Raw genomic sequence first — 21,449 nt, 5'->3', positions numbered from 1 at the left:
AAAATTATTGATTCATCGATTATTTTTCATCATATTAACCGCGTACAATTTGGACTTTTCCGGTAAAGTTAAAGTTTGATAAATTGAGAATTTCAAGGTCGATCTTAACTCCGTTTTTGATGAAATTTCATATTTGAACTTATCTAATCATGGGTAAGTTATTTTTCAAGAGATATTTCATTTTCAAGTCGGGGTTTCAGATCCGAATATTTTAGGCGTCTTCAAGAACGTGAATTTTCCTTCAAATTGAGTTTGTGAATTGATTTCAACTCCGTTTTCAAATTGGTTTTCACCATTAGCTTCCAAATACTTTAAGGATCATTTTACATCAAAAATTTTCAAATTTGGGTATCGTTTTCCGGTATGAGACTTTTGGACCGTTTTGCCCTTTTTCCCTAAATTTCTTGATTTTGGTGTCATTGGACTCGAATTGTGATTGTGAATAATTGTTTGAATAGATTATCGTGATCTGGATTATACTTGGAAAGAAAAGGCTCAAGTCAAGTAACTTTTGGAGTTCGTTTTAAGGCAAATGGCTTCCAAGCTTTGTAAAACTCTTAGACTACGCATGACTACTTTCCTAATTGTGTTGGGGAGTAATAGGGATTGAGGATGAGTTTTATTTGTTGATTGAAATTGTTGTAAATGAAAGATGGGGAATAAAACGAGCTAAATGTGTTATATGTGACTTGAATTTATTGAATAAGTCATGTGATAACTGATATTGAGGGGATAGAAGAGCATGAGTTGGCTATGATTGATACATACATTGTGATTGAGACGGGTGATGTGAAATGCTATGATGTGGTCGTGATATGGTTGTGATTGAGATAGGTGATGTGTAATACTATGATGTGGTCGTGCTATGGTTGTGATTGAGACAGGGGATGTGTAATACTATGATGTGGTCGTGATATGGTTGTGATTGAGACAAGTGATGTGTAATACTATGATGTGGTCGTGATATGGTTGTGATTGAAACAGATGATATGTAATACTATGATGTGATCGTGATATGATTGTGATTGATGACATGTGCATATTCATTATTCATTCCATGTGTGAACTATCTGTTGCATGAGTTCTGAGACATTGATATGAGGATGGATGGATATGAGACACAGTTGAGACTAGCTCCGGCTAGAGATATATGAGATGGACTAGCTCTGGCTAGCGATTTGAATGCCGATGGGATCTGGTTCCGGCAATGATACATGGTCCATATGTGACCCCATGGGTTCTGATTTGAGTATTCAACGCGGACTGATTACGTCAACAGATGTGTATCGTAGGACATACATGCATCACGACTACATGACATCATTATTGCATTTTGCATCGCATTTGCCTTATCTTTGTCTGTGATGTGTGGATTGTATCGGTTTACCCTTCTTATGTGGAATTTGATCTACTTGCTCTTATTTGTTGATCTGAAGTTGATGAAGATATACTGTTGGTTCTGGCTGTTGAATATGATCTGTTTAGTATAAGTTAGTTGGTTTGCTGCTAGTTTGAAGTTTCAGTGGTTCGGTTGGGATTGAAAGGAGTTGTTTGTAGTTGCTAGTTTTGCTTAGTTTAGAGTTACTTGCGAGTACCTGTGGTTTTCGGTACTCACCATTGCTTCTACACAATTGTGTAGGTTGACAGCTCTCTCAGATTCGGCTTAGTATTTTCTTTAGCAGATTGAGCTTCGGGACATACTCGAGAGGTAGCGGTTCATTCCAGACGTGTCATTGAGTTATCTTTACTTTCAGTTTTGTTCTATTCGAGAACTATACTCTGAGACTTGTATATTTTTATTCGAATTCTGTATTTAGAGGTTTGTACATGTGACAACCAAATTCTGGGTAGTGTTGAGTCTTAATTAAAGTCTTCTGCTTATTTATTATCTTTTATTCTCGTATTTCTACTTCTCTATCGTTGTGGTTGGGTTAGGCTGACGTGTCCGGTGGGAAATGGACACGTGCCATCACATCCGGATTTGGGGTGTGACAACTCCATACTCCTACCCCACAATTCTCATATCTTATGGTATTTGACTAGATTATATACAAATGCTTCTAAGATAATATTTTTTACTTTTTCGTTTTTTTTTTTGAGTTATTCAAATATGGCTTCGGCGTAATGGTGTCACTAATTAAATATTAGAGACACTTGAAAACCATGGTAATAAAGTTAGGTTAAAATTTTATCCGTATCAAATATTTACATCAAGTTAATAATTGCATATTGGATAACATAGCCATCTGGATAAAATGAATGAATATTTTTTTATTACTGAATCTAAAATTAAATGCAAATCAAATACAATAAAACTTTCCGTGATTTTTTCATTGATCATGGGGATTAGCCAATGTATAGAACATCATCAAAATTTTCAAAATCTTGTTTTTTGGGCGTCAATTTAGCCACCACATGAACAAGATAATGATAAAATATGTACAATATGTGCCTTGATTTAACTAAAAAGAACAAAGATTTATGTTCTAATGGCTTTGGATTTGTCCAAAATTGACCACATCACTTGAACATCTTCATATCCACAAGCCATTACTTCACCTTGCAAATCTACTACATGCTTATCTTGGTCTGCAAATTAACACAAAACAAAACATTTGTTAAGACAAGATCAAACCAACCATGAGCGGATCCAGAATTTGAAGTTTATAAATTTTTTCTCGATTTTATCTCCTTTTGGGTAATTGAGTTCTAAATTAAAATGAATTTCTAAAGATAAATACAAGATTTAAATCAAAACTGTTGGATTATATCAAATGCGTACACCTCTACCTCTTTCTCAATTTATAGCCCCTTTTTTACAAAATGTTTAATTGATTCGAGTTAATAGCAATAAACTCGTTCTAGATCTGCCTCTTGACCAAAAAATACTATACATGAATTGTTTCTGCAAGACTCTCGACTTAAGTAACGCAAAACACATAGACTATACTATACACAAATTGTACATACCTTCTTCTTGTGACTTCTTTTCTCTTGGTGAATCTCTTGGTGATTGTTGATTATTATTGAAAAAAGTTCTAGCTTTTCTAAATGGAGTTGTGATTGTTTTGACCCATTTAGTCATTTTTTTCCTTTTTGTTTTGATATAAAGAGTTGTTGTTGCATCTAACTCTCCATTTTCTAAGAACAAAAAAGGGTTTATATATATATATAGAATGTAACATCTCACCTAGACTATAATATGTAACATTTAATTAAAGGGATATTGTGGGAGCCATAATACTACAGGCAAGATCCGTGAGATAAGCTTTATGTAGTCTCACATCTCTTTCTTTATGTTTCTTTAATCATCTGATAATCAAAATTTATTAATCTAATTAATATAAATTTATATCATGTAACTTTAATATGAGATAAAACACTTAATTAATATAAATTTACACCATATAACTTTAATAAAAGAGCTTAATATGAATATGTAAGAGTCAAATTGAATTATTTAACTATGTGATATTCAAAACTCATTAATTTGACTAATATTTATTCACAATCGTATATAAAAGCTCAATACAAAAAAATTTGATTCTTTTTTATTTTTAATCATCTGATATTTGAAGTTTATTGATTAGACTAATATGTATTCAAATTGTGTAAAATTAATATAAAATTAAATAAAATATTCAATACGAATTTTTTTGAGACATCTGAATAAGGATCAAGAATCGCAATCCACCACTCCCATGGTTGGTCTTTTTCTCTCTCTTATTTTAATTATTATTATATTGTCTTATCTCTGCAGTTCCAAGTTTTGGTGCCGACTGCCTCATAACCACATGGCTACGGAACCCTTGCACGTGAACGCCTTCTATCTTCTTGAATGTGACGTTACAAGATCGATCGCACGTTATTTATTGTATTTTTCTTTTACACGTCCTCAAAAAAAATGCTAATCAAGAGGATTAGAAAGAAATTATGAGACGAGAAATTGAATTCTCGTGAAAGTTCAGATAGCTAATCAGTTGAACTATTAAGATTATCTATTTATGTTTTAAATATAATTTCTCCTAAGGATAAAATAAAAAATTATCTTAAATATTTTTAATGATATGAATTTAGAAATTATAATAAATAATTTGAGACGAATAAAGTAATAATTATGAGCTCGAAAATCGAAGGTGATGACAAGTAACGCCTAGCGTACAACTTGTGTACTTTGGTATTTTGACCTTTTCTATGAAATCATTCACATGGTGGTACCCTAGGTAAGGAACAAAGTTGATGGCTGTGAAGCTATAGAACCTAATAAGTATACTTCTACGGTTCTGGTTTATTTCGAAAAGGGGTTAGATTAACGTCAACTTAATACGGTGTTAGAATGTAGGCGTTCACCAGTGATCACAGGATTAGGTCTCCAAACAGAATAATATTGCGGAAAATAAATAGCTCAAAGTAGATCACGCATAAGGATTTTACGTGGAAACTCCCTTGCTCAAGGACGGTGAAAACCATGACCTGTACTCACATGATTAATTTCAATCCTAACTCCATTTCACTCAAACAGAGCAAAGTTTCAGATTACAAAGTCTTGCAACCTAGAAATTAAAACTCTTTAATCCCTTCCCCCTTACCGTAGCAACTCTACTACAAAGGAAACTAAGCAATTATCCTATTGCCCACTAAACCAACTCACTCTAGTTGATCTAGACTTTAAGAACCCACCAAGGCTAACTCTAGCCACCAACTCAGATCTCGAAGATGAGAGCTAAACAACCAGCAACTCTGCTGCAAACATCAACTAACTCTAGTTGACACTCCTAGGCAACTCTATCCAAGAGAAGATCAAAACAATGATGTAAAAAGACTTGACTAGAACATAGATGATTCGACTAACTAACTCTAGTTAATACGACTCAAACTAAAGACTTAGACAAGAAACCAATCTACTATCCTTTATAACTTAGAAGTAGATTTACAATATGAGCACATAAGACACAAAACTCAAAATACAACAAAGACGCTTCAGCCACTACAAGAAATGTGATTTTCTGCGACAACTTTCTGTGGCGATAGAAGTAGTTGCAACAAAATATAAGGTTTTTGTGGCGACGTGTAAGTGTTGCCACAAAAGCTTATTTTGTTAGAGGCGACCAATATTATCGCCATTGTAAATAATATATATAGTGGCGACTTTGCTTCAATCGCTACAATATGTACTATTTTTCGATGAAGTGATGGTAGAAAATGTATTTGCGGCGACTTAGAAACTGTCGCCACTAAAGATTTATTTTGTGGCAACTTTGTTGCCACTAAAAAGTATTTTTGCAACAACCTTTTTGCTCGCCACTAATTTCTCTTGCTTTCATATTCATTTTAATTTAGTGTGTAAATTAAAATTCTTATTAATAGTTTTTAGTATGTAATTTTTAAAAAATAAATAGTTGATGTTAATTGTGATAAATAAACATTTGGACTAAATTAATTATAGAAAGCATGTGTTTTAAATATATACATAGAGTAATTTCCTATGTGTAATAACATTTATTCTACGAACTATGCAAATGACTAGTTTAGCAACATATTATATTGTTATGTTGTTAGAAATATAAAAATAAATATTAATGATGATAACATAGATATTCCCCTCCGTCCCATAATATTTATTTATTTTGACTTTACACGCTTCCGGACTAATTTACTCTTTAATTCTTTTTCATTTGTCTTATCCATCAACAACAAGATTAACAATCGAAGAACTTTACAATATTTATACTTTCAAAAATAGTTTATTGTACAGGCAAAATAGAAAAATTAATTTTTAATTTTATCTATTGACACCCAATTTTAACCTCCATTTACCTAATCTATTTTACTAAACTGCTATTTTACTTTCAACTAGTTTACAATTTACTAAATTGATCACAAACTATTTATCCTTTTAGTAATAATTTCTCATAATTTTATAATTTCATTTTACTTTATTCTAAATAGCTCAAAAATAATTTTTTTTCACATCTTAAAGTGTCATTTCCACAAGCTACGACTCCAGTGTATGTTCTAGAACCTCGCTAAGGACTCCCACCCTAAAATATGACTGCGGACAACTTCTAACCACTTCTTGCCTAGGATTGGCTCAAAACCCTAATCCAAGCTATACAAGTCTCCAATTTCACATCTTCCTTCTACATGTACTATTCTGCCTATAAATGTTAATTAAAATATCTAGGATTTTTCGCATGAATAATCCTTTAGATCTCATAATTTTCTATTTTTATATGCTTTAGATTTCTTATCTCTGCGACCTTAATTTGTGTTTGTAATCATTTTCTACTTTACTTGAATTTGGAGATTAGTGTATTTTGATGAAAAAATTAAATTTATATTTGGGTTAACGCTTTGATTTAAAGGTATACGAGCTAATTTATGGCGTGGAAGCGCACATTGAAGAAGTTTAAGGATCTGTAGAAGGATCCTCTAGTTGAACCCAAATTTAAAAATGAAAGAAGTCTCCCACATCATGCGACACTGGTATGTGAGCTCGACATCCTATTTTCCCTCCCACTTCTCATTATTTTATGAGTCCCGAGCTTATGTGCTAGTTTTGTTAGCTTAAGACCAATAATTAGGTCCGTGTGATCGAACTTTTGATGTTTTTTGCGGCTTTATGAGGCTCCATTTTTTGCGGCTTTACGAGGCTCTATTTTTTTGCGGCTTTGCGAGGTTCTTGCTGCTAAGTTTAGAACTTATAGCAGAGAACTTGTCTGATTTACTAATTATTTGTTTCTGTATTAGCAGAATTGGATTATTTGAATGTTTGTTCTATAACATTACCACCGTGTTTCATATTCTCTAGTTGTTGAAGCTTTTATTGGTAAAAGGAAAGCCCCAATTTTTTAATCCCTTATTTGTTACTTGTTAATCTCTTATTTTTAATTTTTCAAAAAAAAAAAGGGAATCCTTTTGATTTTCTGAATTTGTCTTGATTGTTAACTCGCCAAAAATAAAATATGGTATGTAGAGTCTTATTTTTCACTATAAATATGACACCCCTTATCATATAAATTTTCAAAAAAAAAAGGGACTCACTTTGAAGTTCCATAATTTTTCATACTCATTGCTTGAGAAATGCTACTAGCCAAGATCCCTTATTGTAAAACTGCTTCTAATCTACTGGTTAGTGCTCGACTGAAGTATTTTAAATTTAAATGTGATAGTTCTTGTTGGGATAACTCTTAACGTCTTAAATAGTTGGGAGAAATGATCCAAGTATGTTTCTAGACCTTATGTGTGCCTAGCTTTGGTTTAGTGGGTGCGATATGAGAGAACTAATCACTATTAATCTGATATGGATTATAATATTGTTTAGGGTCTATGGGAAATAGTCTCTCTACCTTTGAGGTAGGAGTAAGGTTTGCGTTTACTTACTTTATTCGTTGCCGAGCTCTATCCTGCCTGAACTCCTTAAAAGACGAACGCAGATCGAATTACTTGTTGAACTTCAATACTTTTCTCTTTTATAATTTTCTACTTTGCTGGATGATGGATGTGCAACATAACTGTTAGAAGATTAATACTTCTTAGTCTGTACTTATAAACATTTGGCAATATCATTACATATCCTCCCCCGAAAAATAACATAGTTCATTTACCACAATACTAAGCCTTAGTACCAAATGATTGGTGTCGACTATGAAATAGTTTGTCCAAAAGGGTCAACAATGTAGCTTCAAGATGAACTCCAAAGTCCAGATACTTTTACTGAAGAAGTGGCCAAGCTCATTTCTCATGTTTACTCTACATCTGAAAAAAACTGATGTATTAACATCTCCTCTAGGAATTTATTGCAGTTTCATTATCCCAAGAAATATTGATATCATTGGAAATTTCTTTTGTGTTGTGTTTTAAAAACTTGTGATGAAACCTATCTAAAATATGAGCATGGACTTTTTTGGACAAATATGTGGTTCATGAAGTGATTCTCTATGGGAAACAACATCTTTACCTCTCGAGGTAGGGGTAAAATTTGCATAAACATTACCTTTTCTAGACCCCACTTGTGGAATATCACTGAGTATGTTGTTTATTATTGAATTGAGTTTTCTTTAAGTTATCATGTTTGTGGTCTTGGGTTTTAGTTATTTAGTTGCTCCACTTTTATCCTGTTGGGCAATACCCTTGACATTTTTTCAGATTTGAGCTTAGTGTACTAGGACTAAACTATGTTGAACAACTTTCATTGATCATATTGTCTCTTTGTATTCTTAAAATACATTTGCAATCTCTACTTCAAGGTTACCTCTTTTATTTTAATATGAGATTATGAAAATTGTCAAAGAAATCATATGTTTTTACTTTTAATTGCAGGGACAGGATTCTAGAACACAAATGGTGTCAATAAAGGACGAGTTTGAAGGCCTATAATGTTCTTTTTTCTTATCACATATGTACACTGACATTAAACAATCTACAATATTTTTTGTAATGGAAGTATTTACATTATTCAACTTGTGAATTTTTTGTGTTCACTAATTAATATTGGATGCTTTATTGGTAGGCAATGTACGTGTATATTAAAATTTAGAAATTAGGTGGCCATAAAAATGTATGAAAATATTGGATATTGCAATTGTTGGGAAAATAGGTTTTAGTGGCAATTAAAGTTGCCACTAAATGTATAACACATTTAGAGGCAACTATAGTCTCCCCTAAAGATCATGCTATTGCGGCGATAAGAGTTGCTACTAAATGAATAATTCTATTGTGGCAACCTATGTCGCCACTCAAAGACATTTGCAGTGGCAACAAGAAATGCCACTACATGTGAAAAATTATAGTGGTGACCTAAGTTGCCACTAAAAGTCAATTTTCAGCGGCGACTTATATTAGCATCTACAATGTGGAACTTTTTTGTGATGTATAATTTCAGGTTTAGCAGCGACAATGTCGCCACATATATATTCTTTTTGTGGCGACTTTTAAGGGTCGTCACAAAATACTTTTAGTTATGGAAGTACTTGCCACGGTGCCTAGTCGCCATTAAAAGTAATCAGTGGCGACATATTGAGTTATTGTGGCGACTTCCATCTCCACTAAAGAACAGATTTGTTGTAGCTAGCACTCTTGAATATTGTTTTGTAAGATTTACTATTTGTAAGATCAAGTGTAGGTAGATGTTGACCTAGCTAGGTAGAATGATTTGTAGGTCCAATTGATCTGAAAGTGAAATTCGAGATTCAAGAATATATATAATATAAAAGAAACTCTCTTAAATATTATTTTGTTATATAGCCTTATATATTATAACATTTAAGTGATATTATAAGAGATTTTTGTTGAGAAATCGTATTATAATATCGGAATTATAAAAATAAGGACTAAATGAGGGGATTTTTACATGATTCTCTGTCATTTTTACTCTTTTGAAAACTTAAATTCATAGTATTAATTTTAAAGATAATTAATTAAAAGTGCTTAATTATCATTCAAATAACTCCCTTTTATCCTCTAAATTGTTTGAATGTTTGGGTATGTTTCTTTTTTCTTTTTCTTTCTAGTGGTAGCTACCCACTTTCGTGCTCATGTATGACAATTTCTTTAATTAATAATAATACTGAATGATTAAAGTGAGTTGAATAATATCAAATTAACATGTTCATAATCAAGATATAAGATAAAGATTTATTTTGTTAATCGATACGACTTACGAGTACACATAATTAGAATAAATTCAAATTTTTGGAAATAGAAGAAATTTTTCGAACCCACAAATTAAATTACTTATGTGTACGTCCTTATAAGATTATAAATTCCTCAATATTGTTAAGAAATCAAGTTACTTTCTCTCGAGATAGAACAAATAAATTATGTTCGAATAATTTTTTGATTTTTCTATTTATCTGAAATTAATTATTACACAAACAAAATCTATTTTTATTATTGATCCTACCAATTATATAACAACTGCGTGCATTCTGAGTTGTAGAATTTCCATAACGAATATATTAATTGTTCCAAGAGAATCTTAGACATATAATATTATATAAATATTAATGTTGGTTAAATTCAACTAACTTTTTAGTTGAATGAATCTAATCGTAATTTTGTTGGTGGTAAAATTTATGTCCATAAAAATAAAATAAAAAAATTGAGTGGCACATGTTGAACTTGTATAAAATCACGTTATTTTCTGAGACGAGCCATGTTATTGATACCTTGTGTTTGTCCCCTCTAATTTATAAATTATTTTTGGGGGGACTTACCATATTTTATTTATAGAAATATATCTAATTAAAGTACGTAGAATTGTAATGGAATGGATATCATTTATTCATTCATCTTTACCCGAAGATATCGAGTTTGAGTTTTTGATAGGAATATAATTCTGTTAGAAAAAGCGTCTTCCTTAAATAAGGGTTATCAGTTATGTGACGTGAAATATAAATTAGTCGAGGTTCAATACGAATACTGAAAGAAAAAAAACTATATAGGAAAGTTATCAAGATATGTACTTGGGAATTGGAGGGATAACATATAGTAATATTTTGATATCCCTTTTTTCAAAAGGTTGTTCTTCATCTAGATAAGTTTATATATCTTGCTTTTTATCTATTCGGAATTAATTGATCGATTAATTCATATTCGTGATATATAAAGACAAGGGATGTACTTCGATTTTTTCTTAATTTTTTTTTGTAGCTCGAATACAAAGTATATGTTTAAGAATATAGGAATCGTCTCATCCATTATATCGTATCCCCCTATGAGTACTCTAATTTTAAGGGTTACTATGATTGTAGATCAACTTTCTCTGATGGAATAAAATACGTATAGTTTCCTTTTATTTTTCTATTGAGTATTTGATATTTGTATATTAAGTTTGATTATATATTCGAATTCATATCTTCCTAACAAAGGAATATTCATATCTAAATTTAAACCTTAATTAAAAATACATAAATATTTATCACTCTACGACGACGATAATTTTGATTTTTGAATAATATACTATAGTCACACTTGGAATATTTAATTCATTTCAAGCTTCCCTACAATATTAATGTTTTGTAAGGTATTGGTTATGTCTAGTTAGACAGAACATATGAATTCATTAATTAAACAATGCAACTTGATCTGAACAATATGGTATTATATGGTCAAATTTTTTTCTTTTTTTTTTTAATAGCATAACTACTTAAACTAATTTATGGACTTTGGAATATTTTACACTGTGCATGCCTTTGAAAATCATAATAAGGCAAGTCGATGCCTTCCTATTGAGCTTTTTCATCTTTCATCATTTCGTAACGCAGAATCAAGATTTAAATTTTAAGATATTAATCATAAGTATTATAACATAAATATTTGGGATAAGGGTCTGAAAAATACCTCAACTTTGATCGGATTTGTTGTTGCGATACTAAACTTTCATAAGGACCTATTACCTCCTTAGACTATTTAATTCCGTATTTTTTACCCCCTGAACTATTTAATAGTGTATTTTAAAGGTATATATGTGCCATCGTGGATACATTACTATTTATAAATTTGCATTTCTTTTTATGTCCACGTGGACAAATATATATGTTTAAAATACAGTATTAAATAGTTTAGGGAGGTAATAGGTCCTCATGAAAGTTTAATATCGCAACAGCAAATTCGACCAAAGTTGAAGTATTTTTCAGACCCTTATCCCTAAATATTTTATGAAACTGTCTATTTTAAATAGTTGAAGTTCATGTGGAAATAATTGAACGTCGATCATATGCATATACATGAATTTTAGTTATATGAAACATCATATACCATGTCTGATGTTGACATAAAGTGAATGCCGTGTAAAAAAAATTTGAAAAGTTGATACAAGTTAAATAGTGGAATCAAGATCGGTGTATTCATGCACTTTGCCCGTTAGTACTGAATTTTAAATTTAATTTCTCTAACTATTTAATATATTACTTAAAAAATATTTATATGATTTGGTCAAAATTATTGAGTTCGATTAAATTTATAATCGAAAGGTTATTTGTGCAATCATATTAGGTGCACACTATTGATTTAAACTGTCGCAGACAAAGGCATAATATATAGGTTAAAGTATTTAACCTAATTAATGATTAAATTATTATACTAATTATACTCATTAACAGAATCATCCCACAAGTTTGCATAAGCAATATAATAATTGGTATATCGCTTTCCATTGGTTTTGGTTAGCTAATCGTAAATAGTTGATAAGTTTTAAGTAGAGTTGTTTATGACTATGGTTAAAAAAATAAATTGAATCGCAATTCGAACTAAATTGATTGAAAAATCGATATTTGGTTGGGTTTGGTTAGGTTTGATTTTAAATTTTGAAAACCGATATTATTTGGTTTGGTTTTGGTTTTACTAAAAAAAACGCAAAAATAACCAAACCGAACCGATAAATTAGATATATAAATTTTATAATTATTTATATATTATTCATAAATAAAATATAAATGTTATTAAATTTTAATTAACTTAAGGGTTTAACTTTACAATTTCCTCAAGCTCAACACTTTAGTCCAACTATAACAATCCTAAGTCCAAGTCCATTAAAATCCATTTTAGTCTTTACCTATCCTACTTCACATAAAATAGTCACACTTTCTCTTAATTGAAACACTTTGTTCGTGTAATGATAACTCTAGTATTGCTTAATTGAACCGACAATAGTTTTTCTGTGGATTGTTCATGTGCTAGATGTTTGTGGCTATCGACGTAAGTACTCCCCAAAAAAATTACGATTACTTTCAAACCAGATAAACCAGAAAAACTAAATCAAATCGAACCAAACCGACAATAACCAAGCCGGCAGTTATTTTTTTCGTTTGGTTTGGTTTGGTTTTAGAAATTTAAAAAACTAACTAGATTGGTTTGATTTTGGTTTTAATCAATGATCCAAATCGAACCACGAACACCCTTAGTTTTAAGTATTGAAATATTTTTTTAAAATTTTAAAATTGATTTTATAAATAAGTAATTACGCGTAGAAACTGATAATGAAATTTATTGGCATGTTTAACAAAAGAAAAATGATGATAAGCTATTTTTAATTAAAAGACTAAAATACCCTTAACTTTTAAATTATTACTTTTTTTCCAAATTTAATAGTATCTTTTTATAGAAAAAGAAAAACGACAAATATAAAATGAATATGAAGTTAGAGTTTTATTTTAGAAAATATATTTGAGAATTAAAAACAGTAATATTAATTAATGATAAATAGTAAAAAACTTGACTAAAAAGTATTTATAAGCCCTAAAGTTTAAAGTTAGGAGTGATCAACTTATAACTTTAGATTAATTTTAGATTATAAGAACTTGAGTTATATATCTTTCGAACATTTATTAAACACATAAAGAAGTCATAACATCAATTTGATCATCTTATAAGCTTAACCAAATCCCATTGTAATCAAGTTTTCAAATGAAGTAAACTACGTTGGCTATTTAATACACGAATCAAGAGAGATAATAATGACATTAATTTATCACAATATTTATTATATCTAATATGTCTGGAGATAGTGGATATTTATTTTATTTATTAATACATGCATATAGATGAAAAAACTCCACCCAAAAGAAAATGAAAATGAAATTAAACATCACAAAAGACCAGGCCCAAATAAAAAAGAGAGACATAATGGGCCCATTATTGAAAATGCTAAATGGGCACACTACGAAGCACAACTGTCTCAATTGTAAGCCCAGGCCCAAATGATAAAAGGACTCCCAAGTCCAGCCCATCTCCAGTAGTCTTCAGCCCATCTCTAGCAGATTTTTTTCTTATCTCATCCAATATGAATAACACACATGCACTAGACATGTTACCATATTCTCGAAGGATATTTCTCGTGGCCCGTAACTTATCGGGCTCTAGGCCCAATGTGCTTTCGACTTGGTCCACAATTGCATTACCTCCTGGATGAAGAATCCAAAACACCGAGTTCCAATCTGAAATGCCTAACGGTTCAAACGCCTTTATTAAGCAACCCTCCACATTTTTTGCGATGGTGGGTGGTACATCCCTGGTACAATGAAACGTAAGGCCCATCTCGCGTAAGTGTAACGCGAGGTGGTAATCCCCGTTAGGTACAAACGTCTGGGCCGCCGAGACAATTTCGAAAATGGGCCTCTCCAGGCCCGTTTTAGGGTCTGACCCGATTATAACCGCGACCGCACCGTCCCCGAATAATGCTTGTGCGATAAGGTTATCGGGATGAGCTTCGCTCGGCCCGCGAAACCCTATCGCTGAGCTCTCAGCACACACAACGAGTACCCTAGCACCTTTGTTGTTCTCAGCTAAGTCCTTGGCTAACCGGAGCATCATGCCACCGGCAAAACAACCTTGTTGGTACATCATTAATCGTTGAACTGATGGGCTTAGGCCCAATAACTTTATTAATTGGTAATCCGCACCAGGCATGTCCACACCACTTCTTGTACAAAAGACTAAATGGGTAATTTTTGATTTGGGCTGAGCCCATTCATCAATGGCCATAAGGGCAGCCTCTTTACCAAGTTTGGGTATTTCTGAGACCAAAATGTCTTGTCTGATATCAAGGGAAGGCCCATTATAAGAACACAAATTTGGATTTTTCTTTAATATTTCTTCTGTTAAAAGCATATGCCTTTTCCTAATCATTGTTCTGCTGCCTGAAATTATTTATGAAAAATAAAATCAGTTATTAAAATAAAAAATCTATTTCTCTAGAGGTAAATGGTAAAAAAAAAAAAGAAAAAAAAAAGAAGGGGAGAGTAGATAGGATAATATCATTTTTGACCATTCAGTTATTGATATATTCTAATTTTGATCATTATAAGTACATTTAATTAAGCAGATTTAACGTTAATTCACTACGATGTATACCTTTTGTCTTTAGAGCTATAATTATCCTCAAAGTATAGTGAAACATGCGCAAATTTAACATAATACGCGAATAATTAAATAATTTATTTTGAATTTGTGTAACCATTGGGCTGCCTTCTCAATTAATGCTCATATTTTTTTATTTTTTTTATTTTCCTTTAATGAGTGGAAGAGGACAATATATATCCTTAATAATAAATCATATCAACCAGCTTATTTATAATTTATATTTATATAATTGAATTATTGGAGCAAGTAATAAGTGACTAGCACTACATAATTGACCTTGAACAGAAACAAAGATATTATCTCCATTTGTAAAACGTTAATTTAATTAAAGTAGGTCTGTCATAACATATTTTTATATATATATTTTATATTTCGGGAACATTAACTTTTTCCTGTGTGAGCTTGTTCACATTATCGCTTTCAATATCAAAGACAGGAGAAGGATTGACAATGCGCGAGAGTTGCTAAAGTCCTAGAGCACTAGTAAGATTATGTACATCTTATTCTCTTCAAATTGTATTTGTGAAATTAAACTGAGTTTATAGTTACTATTGTATATTTTGGAAACATCAATTACACACCGTACAGTTTCACATTAAAAAGTAAAACACTTTCTAACGATAATATCTCCATTTGTTTAGGTTTAATGACTAGATCATATACAAACACTTCATAACAAATATTTATATTAGTATGATTTTCTTAGCCCATACATAGTACTCCAAGATATATAATTTTAGCAGAGATATATTAATATATATTTCATGCTACTGATCCTACAACAAGGAAGCAATCATCACTGGGATTATATCATTTCAATTTTATGTGTTGTCATACAATTGCCAGACTTGACAAAAAAAATAAACAATGTTACACAAATAAAAATTATTCTTCAATTTCAAATTTTGTATAAATTCTCAATATTCATGTTACTTTGTTCAAGTTCATTTTAGTAAAAAAATATTAGAAGTTATCTATATATAAAATATAATTTTCTGACATGACAAAATATTAAATCTAAATTAGATGTATTGACATGAGTAAGTTAATCTCATATAACTGATTAGTATCATTGTATCACATGTATAGATTATCTTTTTTAATTTCTTTCTATATAATTAATATAGGTTTTATCTCAAGCGACTTTCGCTTATTTTATATCCTCTATACATGCTACTTGAGAAAGAGAAAAAAATTAGAACATAATAAAGAAATGTACAATTAAATCTAGCTCATCAGCAACTTCCAAAACTGGCTTAAGAGGTGATGATCTTAGACCATAGAATCCCCGACTCTTAATAGTCGATGTGAGAAACTCAACAAAAGTACAAGTTTGTATACAAGTGATCGTTAAACCTAAACAAATGCTCCAAATGTATATAGGCATGTATAGTAGCGAATGAATTTTGTTTCTTAATGATATACATTGGTAGTGTGCAATAATTTTCTTATAATATCATCAGTCTAATTTAACATGTTTTAATCGATTAATTGTCTTTTTTTCTAAGTTACCAATCAATGTCACTCAATATACTTTTCACTTAACTAGTTTAATTAAGTTATATATATTGATAGAGTAATAACTTTTTAGTCGAGTCTTTCAAAAGATATATATATCTACCTGCAAAGCCTTCTTAAAATGTAAAGTTTATAATTATAAAAATAAGATATATTATATGTTATTAAGTGACCTGATTATACATATATCATCGTTTGTATCGTTAGTGTATTAAACTTAAACGTTCAAAATTAAATAACAACGATAAATATGCAAATATTAAAGGGGAATATAACTTACAAATACGTCTAAATTTTTCCTTGAGGTCCACCAAATGCTCACTATTTGTAACCTTGAAATAATAATCAGGATAGGAGGTTTGATCAACCCAATGAAAAGGAGTTGCTGTCCCAATGGCTAAAATTTTTGCAGGACCCTCAGCTCTCTCATGAACCCTCCCAATCTTTTGACCATTTTCCAACTTCATTTTTTTCGAAAAAAAAAAGGTGGAATTCAGACAAAATCGATGAAACAGAAGAAATTTGAGTATTAGTTGAAATAAGAAATGGCAAAGGCAAAAGCCAAAGGGAAATGTTTTGGTTTGGGGTGGTGCATGGAATTGCTTGATTTTATTGCCTTTATATAGAATGAAAAAAATGAATGAAGTGTGATGTAATTAGCCCACCTCAATAATTTCAATACGTACAACAATAATATATTCACACTATATAGAAATTACTTTTATATAGCGTTAATAAACATATATTAATAAAAAGTATTAAAACTTTTATCAGGCTTAGTTAATTGTCATTGGATTCAATGTCTTTATAGGCTTTAGGAACATTTACAAAGAATGGTAATTGTCTCCAAAAAACATATTTAGCGTCAATTAAGTTATTGTTGTTAATGATCATTATTGGGATAGTGCCAAAGTGATCTCAATTCACATAAGTGGAATCTAAATAAAATGGAATTTATCTTATCGATCTCTATGTATTATATATGAAGTAGAGAAGTTGTTTCTGATTGATTTTTGTCTCGAGAATTATTTTTCAAAAACAAGTTTGACAAATACAAAATAAAAACTATAGTGAAATTGAGTAGAAATGCCATCAATTAATATTTTGATCCAAAAATGTATTTATTGTTACTTAATGAGATAATTATTTTTTAAACTAAATGTATTATTTATTTTCTTTTTTAACACATTCTTTTCCTAATAATAGTTTTTATTAACAAATGTTTATCCTACTTCAATTTGAAAAAAAAAAATATTTCTTATTCTGTTATAATTACTTTTTATCGTAATATATCTAAATGAAAATCAATGATGAGTTTACTATGATCTTATATACATGACATTTATTATCCATTAAAAAAGTATACTAAGTTATTATATTTTAATTGAGATTAAGAAGAAGATAAAATTATTTTCTACATTTTATTGGTTAAAATCATTTTAAAAGAATACATTTTATTGGTTAAAGTCATTTAAAATAAAGAAAACAAGAATACGATTTTTTAAAGGTAATATTTTTGTTAAGAACAAAATGTGTTAAAATAATAATAATATATTTATTTGAAAAAGAGGGATTTTGACCCATTTAGTAACAATAGTGGTATTTTTGGACCAAACTATTAACATAAAGGCATTTTGGACCAAAATATTGACAATAAATATATTTTTGGACCAAAATATAAATGTAGGATATTTTTATTTATTTCACATAATTTAAGGACATTTTAAACATTTTTCATAATTTCATTAATGATTCTTTTTATATATATATATATATATATATATATATATATGTAACATGATATTCAAAACCTAAACATCCTCTTAATTTAGATCGTATGAAGGTTCATAAAAAAGTTATTTGTATTAGAAGTTTGTTCGAACTTAAATCCGCTGATTAATATCGTAGAAAATTTTATTTATCCCACTACCAAGGGATGATTTCAATTATTTTTTGCGATCCAAAATGGGGTTTTATAGCATGATCAAAATTTTGAATTCTATGACTTGCACGTTATATATATATATATATATAGCTATCATATTAGATAATCTGTATGTAAACTTGCAATTATTTATAGTAGACCAAATTTGATAATCTTGACGAAAAAATTTACCATATTAAATTCTTGCTATACACAAGTTCGGATAAAAGAAAAATTATTACATTTGTTCTATTAAATGTTATTTTAAGTTTTACAACTCTAGCTATAAACCGTTATTATTCCTGGTCATTGTAGGCACTTGATTTTTAATTCTCTTCGAATTTCGCACGACTTTAATATTTAAAATTTTCTTTTGAGCCTGATCTTGACTTTTTGACTTTTATTTTATAGTTAAAAAAATATAACTTAGTTTCTTAAAAAAAAATTGTTATCCACTTCTCACATCATAGCATATTTTAAAGGCACTTACACTTTTCTTAATTTTGTATATTTGTTTTGACACTTTGAATTTGGAATCTTACTTACAACTTGTATTGAATGTAGTAATAAGTACAACAATATAAATGGCATGCGTGTGTATATATTGTTTCTTCAAACATTTATTTATATCTATAGAATCATGATAAAGATATTATTATTAATTAGAAATAGTGTATATGAAGGGTTTTTCTTGTGTATATATAAGAAGAAAATGTATGTGTTTTATTTAGGGGGCTTGATATGTACTTGTTCATTTTTCATTTCGTCTAAGGTGCATTTTTTTTTAAAGATAAATGAAACTAAAAATAAAATAAAATTCAGGCACGCGCAAACTTGTAAATTCTAAGGGCAATGCGTAGGCCATAGCCATGGGCTAGCGTTGGGCGTCTACCTAGCTAACAAATGTCGGTGGCTTGATGCATGAAACCATTTTCTCATGCCGACTATCTTAGAAAAGGATAAAAATATGTGTCTTTTGATTGAAATCAGCAAGGGTCCATTAACCTAGAGTCTAGTGGCGGAGAGGGGTGTCGATCCACATCCCTTCGTCGGAAAATTATTTTTTATGTATATATATTAAATATTTATACTCCTTGATTTCTACACGATTTTATTTTTTTATATTTTAACACTCCTTAAACAAAATTCTAGCTCCGCATGCAGACATACAATCATAGAGTGAAATCGTACTATATGCACGATGAAAATATGTTGATGTCTTAAAGAAAATTTTCAATCTTTTTTTTTCTACGAAAACTGCTTTTCTAACTCATATAATTAAAGATAAGATTGACATGTTGTCCATTGAACTATATGGACATTATTGCAAAGTCTATTTGTGTATTAATTGACACTAAAAAAGAATCGACCTAGGAGAGTACGTATGGTTGGAATTTTAATTTGTACGTACTTAATAAAAAAGGTTACATACTCTCTCCATTTAACAATAGTTATTTATTACATTAAAGTTAATTGTTTAACAATACTTGTTCAATTTAAAAAATCAAGAGATAATTTATCTTTTGTGTCTATTTTACCCTTGCTATTAAATATTATTTATTATCTAACACATTTCTCAAAGCATTAAAGTTAATAAAGTTAAAGAATAATATAGTAATATTATCCCTATTATTTATTGTTTCTTAAGATATGCATGTGTCAAGTCAATAATGAACAATTATGGTAGGACAGGGGTAATATTAGTTTGTATGTATGAAATTTATCGGTAAGGACTAGTTAATTTATTGTTAAATAACTCTTAATTAATTGAATTCTCTTATAATCTGTTGTTAATTTGTAAAATAACATGAAGTTATTACTGTTTAGCTATGAATTTTATGTGTAGCTAATTCTTTATTTTCTAGTAGACTTGGTGTTCTCAAAAACATATTTTGGAGCGAGTCATGGGGCGGAGCATACCAAAAATGTTTGGAGGTGCAAATTGAAGATGTAGATTCATAGGGCGTAAGGTCTAAGTGTAAAAATGTAAGTCCTGGGCGTAAAAACATACGTCCTAGGCGTTCTTTTTTTTTTTTTTTAAGTTTTTAAACCTTTTTTGCTTTAAATCATATTTTTTTTAATTATTTATGTAATGATATTTCTCAAATAGTAATTGTAATATTCTTTTTCTTCATTATTGGTTATTAATACATTTCTCAAATAAAAATCATAATATTTTTTTTTATACACATTATACGTTATTTATTAAAGTTTATTTGTAAAATTAATAAAATAATTGAAAGTTTTACTTTTGTTTATTTCTTAGTAATAAAATATATATTATTAATGAAATCTTTCATTTTCACATAAACTATGAGATGAGTTTTAATCCAATAAACTATATATTGTCTTTCTTGTCTTATGCTATGCTTTCAAATATTTAAAATACTCGTATGTTTTTGTCTACTAATTATTAAAAAGGGGTTGGTAAAGGCTCATTTTGATATTGTTTTTTCTAAAAAAATTAGAAGTAACAAAGCTTATTTCCTTTCCAAGTGGGGGTTAACAATTTCTCAAAACGTGGAACTATAAACAGTGCGAAGGCTATTTGTGTGCAATTGACACTTAAAAGAGTCGACTCGTAATAATATTCATTTCTTAATCAGAGATTTTGGATTTAAGTTTTGAGTATGAAAATTTTTTGATAGAGAGCATTCTCTCTCGAATGAAGCCCTACGTGACATGAATCCAAATTAGTCAAGTTTCAATATGGATACAGAACACTGTATGAAAAATCAATAAAAAAAAAAATCTAACCTTTTGTACTTAATAAAAAGGGATAGATATTAGTTTGTATGAAATTTATCGACAATTCTTAGCTAATTCATTGTTAAAATAGTTTTAAGTTAATTATATTTTCTTATTATTTGTTTACTGTTTAGCTATGAAATTTTACCATTAATAAATTGATTTATATACACACAATTATATGATATTAAAAAGACAATTTTCAAGATTCTGTATTAGTTCTTATAACAAACTTATTCAACCCTTATGCTTATGATTATTTATTCAAAATAATATTTTCCAATAAAATCTTTCATTTTCACGTAATATATGAGATGATGTATTTTAATCCAATAAACAATTTGTTGTCTTTTTTGTCTTATGCTATACATTGAAATATTTATACTCGTATGTTTTT

General features: G+C 29.6%; 1 protein-coding gene and 2 long non-coding RNA genes across 3 annotated transcripts; 1 reads left to right on the top strand and 2 right to left on the bottom strand.

Annotated features, from left to right (window-relative positions):
- Positions 1-2,353: 2,353 nt before the first annotated feature.
- Positions 2,354-3,223, bottom strand: LOC125866670 (uncharacterized). The gene is made up of 2 exons (XR_007446547.1): positions 2,971-3,223; positions 2,354-2,589 (listed from the first exon to the last, which is right to left on the bottom strand). It is a non-coding gene; the product is annotated as an uncharacterized LOC125866670 (long non-coding RNA).
- Positions 3,224-6,074: 2,851 nt separating this feature from the next.
- LOC125866671 (uncharacterized) lies at positions 6,075-8,462 on the top strand. The gene is made up of 3 exons (XR_007446548.1): positions 6,075-6,146; positions 6,366-6,486; positions 8,323-8,462. It is a non-coding gene; the product is annotated as an uncharacterized LOC125866671 (long non-coding RNA).
- A 5,028-nt stretch (positions 8,463-13,490) lies between these two features.
- On the bottom strand, positions 13,491-16,959 carry LOC125866641 (chalcone synthase B). The gene is made up of 2 exons (XM_049546939.1): positions 16,661-16,959; positions 13,491-14,639 (listed from the first exon to the last, which is right to left on the bottom strand). Exons 1-2 carry the CDS (start codon positions 16,845-16,847, stop codon positions 13,648-13,650), a joined length of 1,179 nt encoding a protein of 392 aa, XP_049402896.1. The 5' UTR covers positions 16,848-16,959; the 3' UTR covers positions 13,491-13,647.
- Positions 16,960-21,449: the final 4,490 nt, after the last annotated feature.

Source organism: Solanum stenotomum, chromosome 6, assembly GCF_019186545.1.
Source record: "Solanum stenotomum isolate F172 chromosome 6, ASM1918654v1, whole genome shotgun sequence".
Classification (NCBI taxonomy): Eukaryota; Viridiplantae; Streptophyta; class Magnoliopsida; order Solanales; family Solanaceae; genus Solanum; species Solanum stenotomum.
The sequence above is the reverse complement of the archived record's forward strand: the minus strand, read 5'-3'. Positions and strand labels throughout refer to the sequence as shown.